The sequence below is a fragment of the Chenopodium album genome, chromosome 22 (genome assembly GCF_948465745.1).
Source record: "Chenopodium album chromosome 22, dcCheAlbu1.1, whole genome shotgun sequence".
NCBI classification, from domain to species: domain Eukaryota; kingdom Viridiplantae; phylum Streptophyta; class Magnoliopsida; order Caryophyllales; family Amaranthaceae; genus Chenopodium; species Chenopodium album.
Genome location: NC_137855.1, coordinates 38,017,933 through 38,033,947, shown reverse-complemented (window position 1 = coordinate 38,033,947; position 16,015 = coordinate 38,017,933). Strand labels below are relative to the sequence as shown.

The window sequence follows — 16,015 nt, the reverse complement described above, 5'->3', positions numbered from 1 at the left end:
TATGTGAGAACACCATGAGAAACTGGGGCATCCCTTTGTTATCGTTATGTGCACTGATATTTAGAAATTGAAGTGCCATTATTGATGAACAAAAAACAAACAGAGGACGGAGAAGTGTAAATATATATATGATGCATATTTGGGTTGAAACAACAAATATTATGAAAATGCTTCCAATGTTATTAATGTATGAAATGGATCTTATATTCATAAACAAAAATCAAAGAGAATGAAAAACATTTCAATCCCGCGTAATTGTTCCAGTAAGTTTGGGAGCACTAAACAACACAATAATATTATTTCCCATAAGAGAGCCGACGGAAAGGATAAACAGCTGGGCAGATGCTGTAGAGCCGGGGAAGTTGTTCGAGATGCATAGTCGCAGTTCACTTGATCAGCTGAGCCAATAACCTGAAGTTTGAGAGAAAAAGCTGGCAGTTTGGCACACAAATATAATTTCCCAGATTGCGCACATCATTAGGCAAACTAATCAGCAGTTGAAATTTTTGGCAGCTCAAAACACAACTTGTAGGACAAATTCTAATGAGGCAAGGAAGTTCTTCAAGATGGATCATCTTCAAGTTAGGCAGGGTAATTTCCTTACTGTCAGTTGCAAAACTTTCCCGATCTTCAATAAATAATTGCTCTAATTTGGGTGCTCGTTTTACAGATACCTTTTCAAGGCTTGGAAAGCGTTGAGCAACGGAAAGTGGGAAGATGGTTCTTAGCTTTTCACATCCTTCTACAGTTATTCTTATCAGTCTTGACAAGCACGAGAGGCTACCAACTTGAACGTGGTCTTCAGCATAATCCGCCTCAAAAATACTTTCTAGCTCATTGCAGTTATAAACTTCTATTATTTTAAGGCAATTTAGAGTTCGAGCCATTTTATGTGTGAAAAGACTGGTTTCCAGGGCTATGCAGTTGTTTATTGTGATTTGGCGAAGTGACCATAGATACATGGAGTTAATGCTCCCCTTCCATATGCATTTTAGATTGGGTAAGCAGCTGAGCCTCAATTCTTCCAAATATGCAAAAGAGGATTCTTGAATTTGCTCATCTTTGCAGTCTTCCAGATTAAACACTTCCTCTGCAACAAAGTTTTCAATCTGTATGTCGGCAACTTCATTCAGTACTCTAAATGGCAAAATTCCGTTATACCTTTTATAGATTTGCCCCTGCAAAGGTATTCCTAATTCCTGTCGATAAAATTAAGGACACAGAAATAATCAAGATTTTGACTACCAAAAGTTTTTGGACCCAAATCCCTGTGTAGAATATTATGTAATCTGTATCCAAGTACGTGTAATAAAAAAGATATAATAGTTTTATTTTAGCACAAGATTTGATTAAATTTTTACCTCATCTTCACTGTCGGTGTATACCTCATCTTCACTGTCAGTACTGGAATATTCAGTGTCCAGAAGGCAGAGCTTTTTCAAGGAAGAGCCTATTAACACATGGTAACTTGGAGGGGCAATGCTTCTCAAGCTTGGCAGTGCAATGAGTTCTAACCATTTTAATTTTGGAAGATGTATCTGCTGCAAGCTTGTTGATTTCGTTTGCTCTCCAATATCATCTTCAAATATGGTCTCTATCTTAGGGCAACTATTGATTTCAAGTTGTTTCAGTCTTGGGAGAGCTGAAACCAAAGAGAGAGGGAATATAGTTTGCAAATTCTCACAATTGATCACTCTAAGATTTTCCAGTTGTGGGAAACAAGTCTCAATCTGCTCAAACTCTTGAAGAGCACCAGGTTCAATGATATGTTCCAATTTCTCACAGTTACGTACAGTCACATCCTTGAGAGAGCATAAACTCTGGGCAATGCTGAACGTAAAGAGACTTTTGATGGCCTCACAATAGGATGCATTTATTTCTCGGAGATTAGAGAGGCTGACGAACCTAGTGGGTCCCTTCCATATGTACTGCAGATCTGAAAACTGGTGTAACTTCAACTCTTCTAATTTTTCAAGGACTGGTTCTTGAGCTGCTTCAAGATCAAACACTCCATCGTCTCCATGTATTGTTTTCATGAACTTGAGCTCTAAACTTTTTATATCCAGTAATTGCGACACTTTAATTGGTATAAGTCCCTTGGAATTATGCCATAGTTCTTCCTGCAAATGATAACATAAATATCTTTTGACATTTGCATAATAAAAGTGATTTTGATTTTGTGATAGGAAAGAAAATTAATAACACTGATGCTAGCAAAATTAAGTACTCCGTAATTGATAATATTACAAATTAGGGGAAACATAATAGAATCTCACATGACTATATTATTCCATAAATTATACAAGTACTAACTTATCAAATCTAATAAAAGTTGAGTATTCATTCCTTTAATATTTTTCAATGGCGTTGGCTTGACCGCCACATAGTTGTATGGAAATAAGTTGAGTTGGTTAATCAATTAACCTATACTAAAAGCGAATCTAAAGTGACACTTGTCACGATGTCATTAAAAAATTTCCCGCCTTCTTTATTCTTTTTTTTTTCCAAATTTGAATGACTTCCATTTATAATCTACTCATAATACTTATTCTATTTTCACAACACATTTAATCCAATCATACTCAATTAATTTTTTTTTTATTATTTTTTACTCCCTCCGTCCCTAAATTACATTCCTCTTTGGAAATTTACACGAGAATTAAGGAGGGAAGAATAAGATAAATAACAATAATTTGATAATGCAATGGGAAGTACAAAGATTAATTAGTTATTACTCATGACAAGTCATCAATCCTTTGCAAAAAAAAGAGGACCAATCACATGCTCCTAATTAAAAAATTTTAACCAATCATATTCATTGTAATTTGGCACAAGGATTATGAGTGAGATTAGGTAAGGATGAGTGAGAAAACATTAAATATAAAACAGAAAAAGAGAGTTGATTTACTAAAAAAAACTTACCAAAAATAGAAAGGAGGAATGTAATTTAGGGACGGAGGGAGTAACATATATTTTATATGATAAGAATTTTTTAGCTACAAATATATTGACATAGATTAAAATTAAGTATTAACCTATACTAAAAGCGAACCTAAAGTGACACTTGTCACGATGTCATTAAAAAATTTCCCGCCTTTTTTATTTTTTTATTTTTTTATTTTTTTTTTGCCAAATTTGAATGACTTCCATTTTATAATCCTCTCATAATACTTATTTTCCATTTTAACAACATATTTAATCCAATCATACTCAATTACGAGTAATTTTTTTGTTATTATTTTTTTAACATATATTTTATATGATAAGAATCTTTTAGTTACAAATATACTAACATAGATTAAAATTAAGTATTGAAATATATCAATATCCAAAATTATTATATTACTATCAATTTTTTTTCCTCCAACTTAAAATTTATTTCAATTAAAAATAGAAAAAATTATTTTGGTAGCCTACTTTGAAAATTATACATAACGTTTATAAGAACAACTGAACAAAATCATTTTATAGATTAAAATTTATAGTTGAATTTGCACATTTGTCGAGACACAACTTTGACCATCAATATCTTTAACTAGAGACTATTATTTTGTTACAAATATTGTTTTAGGTTAGATTATTGTTGAATTATCATCATTCTTTATAATTTTTGTTGTAAAGTTTAATTATTATCGTGCATGGCACGGGACTTAACCTAGTTTATTAAAAAAAAGTGAAATAAAAAATAGAATTGGAGACCGCAATATTCTCAAATATCTTAACTTTCTAAATCTATTCACAATATCTCTTGTATATATTTTCACAATAATATCGATAATTATGAAAATAACGTATAATTCTCACACTATTATTATATGTTAATTATGAAAATAACGTATACTTATAAATAAAAAAAATTGTGAACTCTCACAATCTCACTATATCAGATGCAAAAAATGAATAATGCGTGCAATTAATCACTCATCTTACACGAATTCTCGTAAAAAGATTATTTTATCATAATCCAGCATATGCACTAAAAGATATCTTCTACACAATGAATACTATCATCTAACCAGTCCCAAGTATGGATAAAGAGGAGGGTTACGGTAGACTAGTGACAATCAATGTAAAACTTTGTCACATCGTTTAACATGAACCACAATGCATGATTGAGATTAGCTTAAGGATGAGTACGTGACCTCCTGAGAAGTCCTCATGTTGATTTATGTAGCTGATCCTATTTATGGGATTAAGGCGTTCAAGAAGAAGAATAAGAAGAACTAACCAATTAATCATATCATGCTAGTTCAGGTAGCCGACCCTATTTATAGGTCGCTATATATGTTTATTGATTTACTAAAAAGTAAAAATAAAAAAGAGTTGTTAACAGTTAATATGCAATAAATGATACTGTGTTAAACTTACAATCATATTGTTGTATGGGTTATGAAAAATTAAAAATTAACATGCTAGGATTGGGGTTATATAATAAGGGGGTAAAAAAAAGTCAAATTTGAAAAACATAAGTAATTAGAGGAGGTGTTATAGGAGGCAAGGTGTTTAAATGAAATATGGTAGTTGTGCCATGAGGAAAAGAGAAGGATATAAGAATTATTACCCTCATAACAAAGGTAATATTTACCCACCCTTCCCTTAGTGTAACTATTACTTCTCCTTTATTAACCTCATACTATACCACATTACCACTACATAATATTCCTCACAATCACACCATTACTATATCCTCTTTCCTTATATTCACTTTCATTTTGCTTAATTGGACTTTTTATTACCCTAATAGTAATACATTTCCCTCAATCTAAGCATGCCCTAAAGGGTAACTATTACTCCTTTTATCCTTGTTTTTTTTTTCCATTTGACTTTTCACGATTTCTAAGATGAAATTTAAAACACATATATCTTCATTTTTCCTACATTTAAAAATTACTCGTATAAAAAAAAATGTGATATTAATAAAATATACAATAACACAAATCTAATACTACCTCCGGTTTTAATTACTCTCATTTCTTGCAACAAAGGGTATTATTTGTGAGACATAAAATATTCCTTTGTTGCGAATAACAAGGAGGTAGTAATTAAGATTGCACATGACTTTATTATATCTTATAGATTAATGAGAATATATGATCAAGCATTTAAAATTTTACTCAAAAAGTGGCAGTAGGGAAAAAGTAAAGGGGGGCGGAGGAAAAACTTTAAAATGAAGGTAATACTAATAAAAATACTTAATCCATTTTTTTTAAAAAAAAAATTACTTCCTATCTTTATTCAAAATAAATAGTTCCTCTATTTTCTTTTTAATTGACACATTGTAACTATATGCACTATTCACATACTTTAGTTTGTTTTGGCATTAGGATTAAATTTTCTATATAAACAAAATAAAAATCATGTGGGGTATTTGAAAATAGTATAGTGTACCGCGGAAAGAACATTAAGCATATTGTAAAGAACATGAGCGAAAAAAGACTATATTAGTGTTTGAAAGAGAATATACATGTGTTTAACAAAAAAACATGTTTGTGTTTAATTTGACAAAGAATATGGCATCACAAAAAACATAATGTCTTTACAAAAAGAACATGATAATACATAAAATAACATGTTCGGACGAAATTTTTGTGCCCAAACCTACCCAAAATGGTCGGGCCATCTGAGCTTTTTAGGGCGGAAAAAAACCCAACTAAATGCATAAAAACGCATTCCCATACCCGCCTAAAAAAGTAAATTTTCAGTCCAAGCCCAACCCGATTTTGGGAGGAAATATTCTGCCCAAAACCAAACCAAAATCGTCTCGGACCAACGGGTCGGGCTAACTTTGATCGCCCCCAAACAAATAAGTGAATAACATAAAGTCTTTACTCTTTACAAAAAGAACATGATAATACATTAAACAACATGTTTTTTTTCATGGTCACTCAGGTGGTTGGATTTAATATTTTTTTCATGGACATACATTAAAACACATATTGTATAATGTAAAGAACATATAGTTCAAAGTCAAAAAACATAATAATCAAACTCAAAGAACATATTATATACTCGTGTTGTTTATAAATGTCTATAATGCTTTTTTTTTTTGGTCCATATTCTTTTAAATATACTTAATGTTCTTTCCGGGTGCAAATGTGCATGGTGCAATCGGGTGCACCAACCACACATTATGGGGTATTAATAAATTAATCTCAACGTCTATTTTTCAAATATTAAATTTAATAATTTTTGTTACTTCCTATATTTTAAAGTAAATGTCACGCAAACTACCCATGTTCATTTCAAAATAGGTACCCATTTCCAATTTCCTTACCATATAAAGTTTAACAAAACTCTTATAAATACATCTATCCCTAAAGTGCATGGACATTTACATCCCTAAAATATGGTCTTCTACATATATCCCCCTATTTAATTTCAAAAGCTTTAAAATTGTGCTTATTTCAATAATTGAAGCCATCTTTTACTATCCCCATTTCTTTTTTGTTTTTCCTATTTGGAATTTAAACATTAATTGATATAAAGTATTAAAGAGACAATGAATTAACTTTAGTACACACACACACATATATATATTCATCAATTCGTTCCAATAAGTACTTAAAATCTGTAAAACATTTATAATTTCAGGTGTCGATCGATCTTTGTTTGTCGTTATTTCGCTAAATCAAAGAAGCTCTAATAAAGTTTGAACATTGCAGATGTACACAACATCCAACACATTTATCGCCCCTAAATAATTATAATAAAAAAACATTATGCAAACATGAATAAGGCATTAAGGCTAATGGTAATACTTCTTCTCAAAGGGCTAGCTATAACGAGCGCATTGAATTTCCTAGTTTATAAGCATGGGTTTCATTATCTACAGTTCCACACGATGTAGCCCCGTATGTACTTATGGACAATTTTTTCCTTAATTAATGAACGTCTTTTTGATTTCCCTAAAAATAAAACATAAAAAAAAAGAAAAAATAGCACTAAATATTTCATATTATTAATATAATCCATTCTACAGAGGAGTAGTATTCTTTAATGGTTAGTCACTCACATTTTATTCTATTTCTCTTTGTTCTCACACTTTTGCTTAATTTAAATATTTAATTGATAAATAGTTATTGGTCTGGGCAATGCCCTTGATACATCATAAATTACAAATTTGATCAAAATTAATAAAAAAGGTTAATATTGAACAATATTAATAAGTAAATGAATAATATAATAATCTTTATTATCTTTCATTAATATATAAATATGTCAAATTAGAATTTTTCAAGTAAATTAAATATTATTATAGAAAATTAAAATCACACAATAATATTGATTATATCCACGTTGCAATTTTTTTTTTTTAAACATTAAAGAACTTTTTGTGAGAAATTTCCTAATAGAACCTAAATTTTGTGAGAATATGCAAAATAAAAAAATGTTTTAAGAAACTACCTAATAAAAGGTAAAATGTTTTAAAATACTACTTTTGATCTAATTTGTACCGTTGACTTAATTTGGTAAAATTAAAAAAAGATATGTATGAGTATGGTTCAGAATAATACCATGGTTTATTGAAACATAGAATTTGTAAACAAGGGGCAATCAACATGGTAATTGTCTACAGGGATACCCCTAAGACTTGGCACATCAATCAATTAATATCAATAACATAATACTAAAGGTAAATCTGACATGACGCTTGTCATGTTCTAATTAAAATATTTCTAACCATTTTTTACTTTCCTTTCTTTTTTTTTTTTACAAATCTTCGTGTCCTGAATATTAATAGATCTATATATTAGAATATTTATTTTAAAACAATGGGAGTTATGAAATTTTAAAGTATAGTTGCAAAAACATCAAGATAAAATGTGTCAATTAATATAAAATTAGAGGAAATACAAAGTATTATCTTTTAGCATCTTAAAAAGTCAGAAATGTAATAATTTTCTATATATATATATATATGGATAGATAGTACACTGTGTATTGATCAACTAAAAACAAAAAGGAGTTATGAACGAGTTTTGTTTAATATGCACGTACCTGTCCGTAAGGATTATCGAGCCTTAGACTTCGCAAACAGGGGCAATCAACATGGTAATTGTCTGGAGTGACGCTCCTAAGACTTGGCACCTTGTAGAGTTCCAGAGTTTGAAGCATGGGAAGCTTAATCACCTGGAACTCTCTGCAATCATTTCCATTTCTTATGTCATCACTTATTATGTACTCTAGCTTTTCAGCTCCCCTTACTAGCAGCTCTTGGAGGCATGAAAGAGCTTCTACCAATGAAAGCGGCCAAATACTTATTAAATTGTCACAATCTTTTATGGAAATACATTCCAGTCCAGGAAAGCAAGCGGATTCAGAAACACTTGAATAGTCTTCATCATTGGTGTCAACAATATGCTCCAGCTTGTTACACCTATCAATCTTAAGGACTCGTAGTTTAGGGAGAGCTCTGAGGATGGAGAGGGTGAATAGGCTTTTTGACTCTGGACAGTTTTCTATTTTAACTGTCAAGAGGACTCGTAGTTTATTGAAGCTTTTAAATTCAGGATGGTTAAAAGGGAGACGCAATGCAGAAGGAATAGATTCCTGCTGTATGAAAATGTGCTTAGACGACTTATCAAATCCTTCAACAACCAGGAATACTCCTCTATCATCATTTTGCAAGAATAACGGCTGAAGAATAATCTGGGCATTAGCAGGCATTTCTTCTTGCAATGTCTGTCAAACAGAGACAGAGTTACTCAGTATACAAATGGTAGAAGATTCTTTCTATGAATGACGGACAAAGAAAGCTAAGCAGTAAATGTTTTATTGCACAATTTACCATCTATCCAATAGGTTAATTTTGAGCTTGGGATGATGACAAACTAAAATAGCCAATTAACATGCATGGTTTTTCAAGTTGTACGTGACTGTGTGCAAGGATCCTTAATGAAAGGTTGTACCCTTAACGTCAACGATGAAGTTTGGTTACATATTCCGTGATAAGTTTTAATAAGTTCAGATAATAATAATAATTACTCTCTTCGTCCCCTTTTGATAATCCCTTATGAACAAATTTTAGTCCCAAAATGTTCACCTTATTTGTTTTTTCCAATAATATTAAATTTTTACCAAAATTTCCTCCAATTTGCAACAATATTTATGCAAATTTAACTTTTCATGTAAATTTTATTTTCCCACGTACTTTTATTACTTTCTATCTCTATTTTTTTGCATACCCAATGTCAATTTACTTTTTCAATGTACTTTAACTATTCATATTTGTGTTTATTAATTCCCGTGAAAAATGCCCATAAGGGACTATCAAAAGGGGGAAGGATTGAATAAAACACTCCCTATTCATTTGTTCACGCTTAGAGGGTAGATGTACCACTACTAACTATGACTTGAAAATACGTTAGCATCATGACCACATACGAAATAATAATTTAGACAGTAAAAGCTTAAGAATAGACAAAGTAATACTTTATCTTCCGTTGGTATGAGACCACCAGCATGTTTAGTGACTTGTTTGGTTATGAACCATGTGTTGACAATTAATTCAGACAGAGATGGGAAATTTAGATTGTAGTTCTCAGGCAACAGGCGAACTAGTCTCGGCAGATCTAGTAGGGATAAACACTTGAGGTTGTCCATCTTGATCACCCCAACCTCAGCCACATTATCATCGGCATAACCAAAAACTTGCTTAAGCTCAGCACATTTTTGTATGAACATGGTCTCCAACTTTGGAAGGCGATCCCCAACAGCTAAGGATATTGGCAGAATGCTCTCCAATTTGTCACAAGAACGTATGTGAATCTCTTTGATTCCAAGAAAGCTCATCTGTTCAAATGGATCATCTAGCTTAATAATTGTTTCCAGTGCTCCACATTCAACGATTTTGAGACACTGTAACTTATCCAAACTCCGAACAGAAGTAGAGGTGAATAGACAAGTCAAACCATTACATTCGTTCAAGTGAATATTGGTGAGATTGTTGAGAGAGTAAGCTTGGTGAGGACCCTTCCATATGTACTTCAGTTTTGGCAAGTTATCCAACTCTAACTCAACCAACTCTGAGAGTAGTCCATCATACTTCCGATGGTTGAACTCAATAAGCGTGAATATTTCTTCTAATTCATTGCAGTCATGGATCTTCATCTTACGCAGAGAATTGAAGCTGCTAACCATTGCTTCAAGAATTTTGGTACAAAATTCAAGCTCAATTTCTTCCTCAATGAGCTCTTGTTTTCCCTACAATAATTAAAGGCCAAACTTTAGATCATAGCATAAATCAAAAGCCCAGCAATAATGTATAGAATTAGAAGCATAAAGAAAACCTAGGCCTAGCTAGCCCTTGACCATCATACTCCATACCAATTGGTTACTTTCAAATTAAGCAATTTTTATATTTTCATACACTACTTCAATAGATAGTAACTTAAGCGAATTGAAAAGCTGTGCTTGCTCATACCAGTTGGTCAGGCAACTTCCAAATACTCTTGAGCTTCTCCAGGTTGAACAAAAACATGATTGTAGGACAGAGCAGCGGGAGGTCATGTTTAGCATGCTGAAGTACTTGTATTCGCACATCATACACGTTCTCCAGTCCATCACAATTTAGTACCTGCAACCGATCTAATTGTGATCCAACTGGAAGCAAGTCTGGAACTACATTCCCCAACATTGGGCACATGTCAATCGAAACAACCTTTATCTTCCCCAGACAATTAGGTGGCAATCCTAGTGTTGTACCAGTGTTATCAATGACATACTCTAGATCCGTACAACCTCTAAGATGGAGTTGCCTAAGATTCTGAAAACCTGTGTCATCAAGTTGAGGAACAATGTTGCTTATATCCTCCATTGAACGAATACAAAGATACTCCAAAGTTGGCAACAACTGCTCAAAAATCTCTACTGAATCGCCATCAAGATAGTCCAGTTCCAAGCTTCTTTCCCTCTCGGGGTCTTGATAAAAAGTAGCATCATCAGATTCATCACAGCAACGTATGTGAAAGATCTGCAGCTTTCCAAATATAAAATCATGGGGAAGAGACATGACACCACTAAACCTGCCAGAGAAGGCAGTCAAACGAGGCAAGAACTTAAGCACTGTCGGATCAACAATATAATTAAAAGAGACATATAACTCCTCTAGCCTTGTTAATCTCGACAACACGTTGCAAGGGACACTTCCCAGCTCCCGCCAGAGAGATAGATCCAACACTCGCAAGTTACAAAGTTCTCTGAACTCTTCCGGTAATACATCACGTTCATATCCGCGGTTTCGTATTTGGAGAATCTCAAGGTTCTTCAATTTTCCGATTATGCAAAGATTCCTATCATTTAGACAAACCACCAAAATTAGTGTCCCTTTGGGATCTTGTTAGATTTACTTTTTATAAATCAAATGAGTATAATATTCAAAAGAATACTCCCTCCGTCCCCAAAAGAACGACATTTTGACTTGATTTCGCAGGTATTAATTAAAAAAAGTTAAATAAAAACATAAATTTATATGGGGTTTGTAAAAAAAATAGAAATAGAAAGTAATAAAAATACATGAAAAAACAAAATTTTATATGAGGAAGCTAATTTGCAAAAAAATTGTTGTAAATTGGTGGGTATTTTAATGCAAATGGGTCGATCATTTTGGGACTAAAATTAGGCCAAAAGGGTTAAACTTTTGGCGACGTAGGGAGTACTACATTTTCAATTATAGTTTACATTATTGGTTTTAAGGTTTTAAAATAAGTTATACAGAGTACTATATACTCCCTCCACTCTTTTTTAATTCCTACATTCATTTTATGGTAAAGAAGTTTTCTACCTTTATCACACTCTTTATCCAACCACATGGTCCACATAAAACTATGTAATAATGTTACTACTCCGTGTTTTTTGTAAGTGTTACTGTTTGACCGGCACATAGTTTAAGTGTTACAGTTTAACCGGCACATAGTTTAAGGCAATGTAATTGACTTAAATAAAATAAGAGGTAAGTGGGGTATTAGTTGGAGTATTAAAAAATTGTAAAAGAAAGATAGTGGAGTTAATAGTTTATTGAAAAGTAATGAATGTGAGGAGAAAGATATAATAAAAAAAGTATTAGTGGGTTTGGGTGGGGACCATGAAAGGAGAGAGATATAATATTTTAATATAGCTTTTTGCCAAAAAAAAGGAAGTGTAACACTTATTAAAACACGGTCGGATTTGGTAAGTGTAACTCTTATTAAAACAAGGATTCAACAACTTTTTCTCATACGAGTACCTAAAAAGTAAATGTGGGACCCACTTTATTTTATATCAGCACTAAATGAAAGATAAAAAAAAAAAAAGAACAAGTTTTTTCTACATAATAAGGAAAATTTATCAATTACAGTCATTTAAAATTTATATTTCGTAAATTGCAGACATTTAAAAAAATTACAAATTACAGCCCAAAAGTACTAATAAATTGTTCATTGCCTCCCATCCAAAATTTTCCTCAATTTCCTGGCCAAAAATGTTCCGTTGAGATGTTGGTGTCATTTTAGTATTTCAGGGACCAAATTGAGCTCATATTGGCAAAATTTATATAAGGGTCCACTTGCTTCCCGTGTCATGACATTTTCGTAATATTTCAACTTTACAAAATAATTTTCAGTTTCATTTTTAAAAAGTAAATGAATACTTAGTAAAAATAAATGAAATCAATCATAAAGTAAATAAAAAACTGGAAATTATGAAAATGACATTAATGTCTTAAAAGTTTCATTTATTTTCTTTTAACGCAATGTCAATTACGGTTTAACTGATTTCATTTATTTAATAATATTTACTAAGTTTTCATTTACTTTTTGTAAATAAAATGTAAACCAATTTGTAAAGTATAAAAATTACAAAAAATCCAATAATTACACAGAAAGCATGTGAGTCGTCCAATCACTAGTGAAAAAAATGTCATTTTTAGCACACTATTTGCAGCATACCTATCTATTGAACGCTGCAAATAATAACTAATCAACACCAGTTAACCATTTAATGAGTTAATAACAGCATTATTTGTATAAACACGCAACAAAAAAATGTACAAAAATTTAACAGCTACAGGTATTTGCAGCGCTCTCAATTGAAACACAATTTGTTACACTTCCCTTTTTAGCAAAAAACTTCATTTTAATACTACCTCCAAATCATATTATACACAACTTTGGAGCTCTCACGGAACCCAAGATAAAATTTCATAATAGTTAATTAATGGATTAAAGAGTATGTAATTAAGGATAGGAGAGAGAATGGAGATAATTAACCACCACCAACAACAACAGTCATCCAACTAGGCTACCACCATAATAGCCAAAACCGCAGCCTCATTGGCACCACCTCCATCACCCTTTAACAATCGCAAAACTAACCCGAAACCACCACCACTCATCCTGAACCACCGTATAACCACCTTACTCACCCCAAACCACCCTTAAACCAATCCAAACCACCCCCCACTCACCTCAAAACACCGAAAATCGTCTCCCACTCACCCCGATCCACCTCAAACCCACCCTTACTCACCCCAAAACACACTAACCACCCTGAACCCATACCACCACTCACTTGACCTAGTCCCATCGAACCCACCCCGAAAACCCCTAAAACCAGTCGAAACCTTCCATAACTCACCTCGATCTTCTCAAACTTACCCTTAGAACCTTGTAAACTGCCCAATACAAGCCCAACCACTATTGTAAGAAAATACCTATATTTCCCTATAGTGCTCACCCTGTAAGGTTTATAGATATCCATATGGATTAGCTAAAAGAAAGTACAGGCATGAGATTTGTAATTTAGTGAATTTTACCATAGGACAAGCTACACAAATTTAATTATTATCCTTGATGGTACTTTTAACACTCGATGTGTTTGAGTTTTTCCAAGGATGCATGATCCAATGCAATCTAGGTGCCAAACAACAAATGGCACTGGGTTTTAATTTGGAAGTTGCAGCGAGACATGTGGAATGAGAGATGTCTTTAGTCTTTTGTTCACCAGACAACATATCCAGAGCATTATCAACAAGATAGTAAAGCCCATTTCTAGCCTTTCCTACCCCTTTTATTCCTTTTGTCACCACATCCTTAATCACACAATGTGTTTTGTGAAAGATGACTTCACATTAGGAGTCCTGCAGTAATTTCTGACATAATTTTATGCTTGAAATTTGGCACTATTAGCACATTCTTCAATAAGAGAAAGTTGGGAAGTTCAATGATTCCCATGTGAGAAACTCTTGTAGTGGCTCTCGTAGGCAAGTTGATCTTGAAATTCTCTTTGCATTCTCTCGGTTCAGTCACAAGATCCAGGTTTGATGTCATGTGATATGAGGCTCCTGAGTCTATTATCCACACATTAGTAGTGGGCATTGGAGCATGACATGAAACCATCCTAGAAAAGCTATTGTCTAGCTCTTCATCTGTCTCACTTAATTTGTTACCACTAACTCTAGTCAAACATTTGATTAATTGTTCAAAATACTGTTGTGTGAGAGTAACATTTCCTGAGTTATTGTTACAAGCCTGAGCAGCAGCTGCCACTTTGGGTGTAGATCTGTAATTCCAAATCTGGTCCTGGGATCTAGGATTAGTTGACACTGGCTCAAACTTGTGTTAATGATGCCATTTTGGATACCCTATAATAGTCCATCATTTGTTCTAAGTATGCCCTTTTCCTCCACAAGAACTACACTCAGATCAGTAACAATACATAGTTACTCGAATGAGCTGCTCGACTTTGTGCAACATTCATGTATGTCAGTGCACCATCACGATTGTACATAGCCGAAAGACTAGGTTCCAACCTAATTAGATTCAAGACCTTTCTCTCTGACTCTTCTCTTATTCAAGCATTGAGCATGCATATTCAACAGTTGGCAAAGGAGTCAACATGAGAAGTTGATTTCTCATGGCACCAAAATGCTCATCCAGGCCATTCACAAACTGAAAAAGCCTATTTTCCTCCTAATATTTTGAGATTACACTCAACAAACTTTTAACTTCAATAGAGGTTTCAAACACAACAGGCATAACATTCATATAATCTATTTCTTCCTACAAACTAGTCATACAAGTGTAGTAAACATTTATGGTTATTATTCTACCTTAAGTTGTAAAGAATTCTATTCAGGTTATACTTCCTAGATCCATTTCACATAGAAAAACGGTTTTCTAGCTGAATCCAAGTTTCTCTACCAGTATTAACATACAAAACAGAATTTTAATTGTATCAGACAAGCAAGCATGGATCCAGGTGATTACCATTGAGTTGCTGGTGTCCCATTGATCAATTTTGACAGGATCCTCAGTGTAAGAAGATCTCAAAACAATTTCAATTATGAACCCAATCTTCTTTAATTTTCTATAGTGAAGGCTATTTCTATAGATCTTCTCTAATATCTGTACTCTACTACTCTAGTGAGTTTATCAACACTAATAGTGTAAGACCCATCATTCGGATGCAGATAAAGAAGACTATTTGTATCAGTTGCCATTTTGAGAGAAGAGGAGAACATATATGAGAAGAAACGATGAAGAAGAAATAAGAAGATCAACAACTGAGTTAGTGTATTTCAAACGAGAAAGCTACTTCAGTTCTACTGATTTTATCATGATTTTGCAATATTAGCTCTGATACCACAAAGAGTAAAATAAAACGAATGTTGTAAGAGGATAGAGAGAAAAATATAGAAGAGAATTCAATAGAGGGAATGTTCAGTCACTTCTCATTACCATTCAAGTAGCAATACAATACCCTATGTACAACAATAGCAAGCAAAACAAACATGCACTGAAAACAAAATAACGGCAATAACAGGATCCTTCCTAGCAATGACATACATGACAGTACTAGGAAATACTTCATCCGCTTCTATTTACTTAACCTAGAGCCTTGGGCACAATATATAAGAAGAGGAGAGAGAAATTGTTGTTTTGAGGCTCTTGTTGCATATGGCTTATCTTATTACCCCCAAAAGTTGCCCCCATGTTCACTTGTTGAGGGTAATTTAGAGAATATATCCCCCAAAAACTTA

The 16,015-nt window shown here is 32.9% G+C and overlaps 1 protein-coding gene across 1 annotated transcript; it reads right to left on the bottom strand.

Moving 5' to 3' along the window:
- Positions 1-386: 386 nt before the first annotated feature.
- On the bottom strand, positions 387-13,734 carry LOC145604356 (uncharacterized). The gene is made up of 6 exons (XM_081660271.1): positions 13,442-13,734; positions 10,424-11,291; positions 9,433-10,203; positions 7,999-8,682; positions 1,362-2,120; positions 387-1,199 (listed from the first exon to the last, which is right to left on the bottom strand). Exons 1-6 carry the CDS (start codon positions 13,732-13,734, stop codon positions 387-389), a joined length of 4,188 nt encoding a protein of 1,395 aa, XP_081516397.1.
- Between the last annotated feature and the right edge of the window lie 2,281 nt (positions 13,735-16,015).

Coding starts and splice junctions, on each gene's coding strand:
- LOC145604356 (XM_081660271.1), bottom strand. CDS start 13,734: ATGGATATCTATAAACCTTACAGGGTGAGCACTATAGGGAAATATAGG. Junction 10,204..10,423: donor GGAAGTTGCCTGACCAACTG/GTATGAGCAAGC, acceptor TAATTATTGTAG/GGAAAACAAGAGCTCATTGA. Junction 8,683..9,432: donor TCATACCAACGGAAGATAAA/GTATTACTTTGT, acceptor TCTGTTTGACAG/ACATTGCAAGAAGAAATGCC.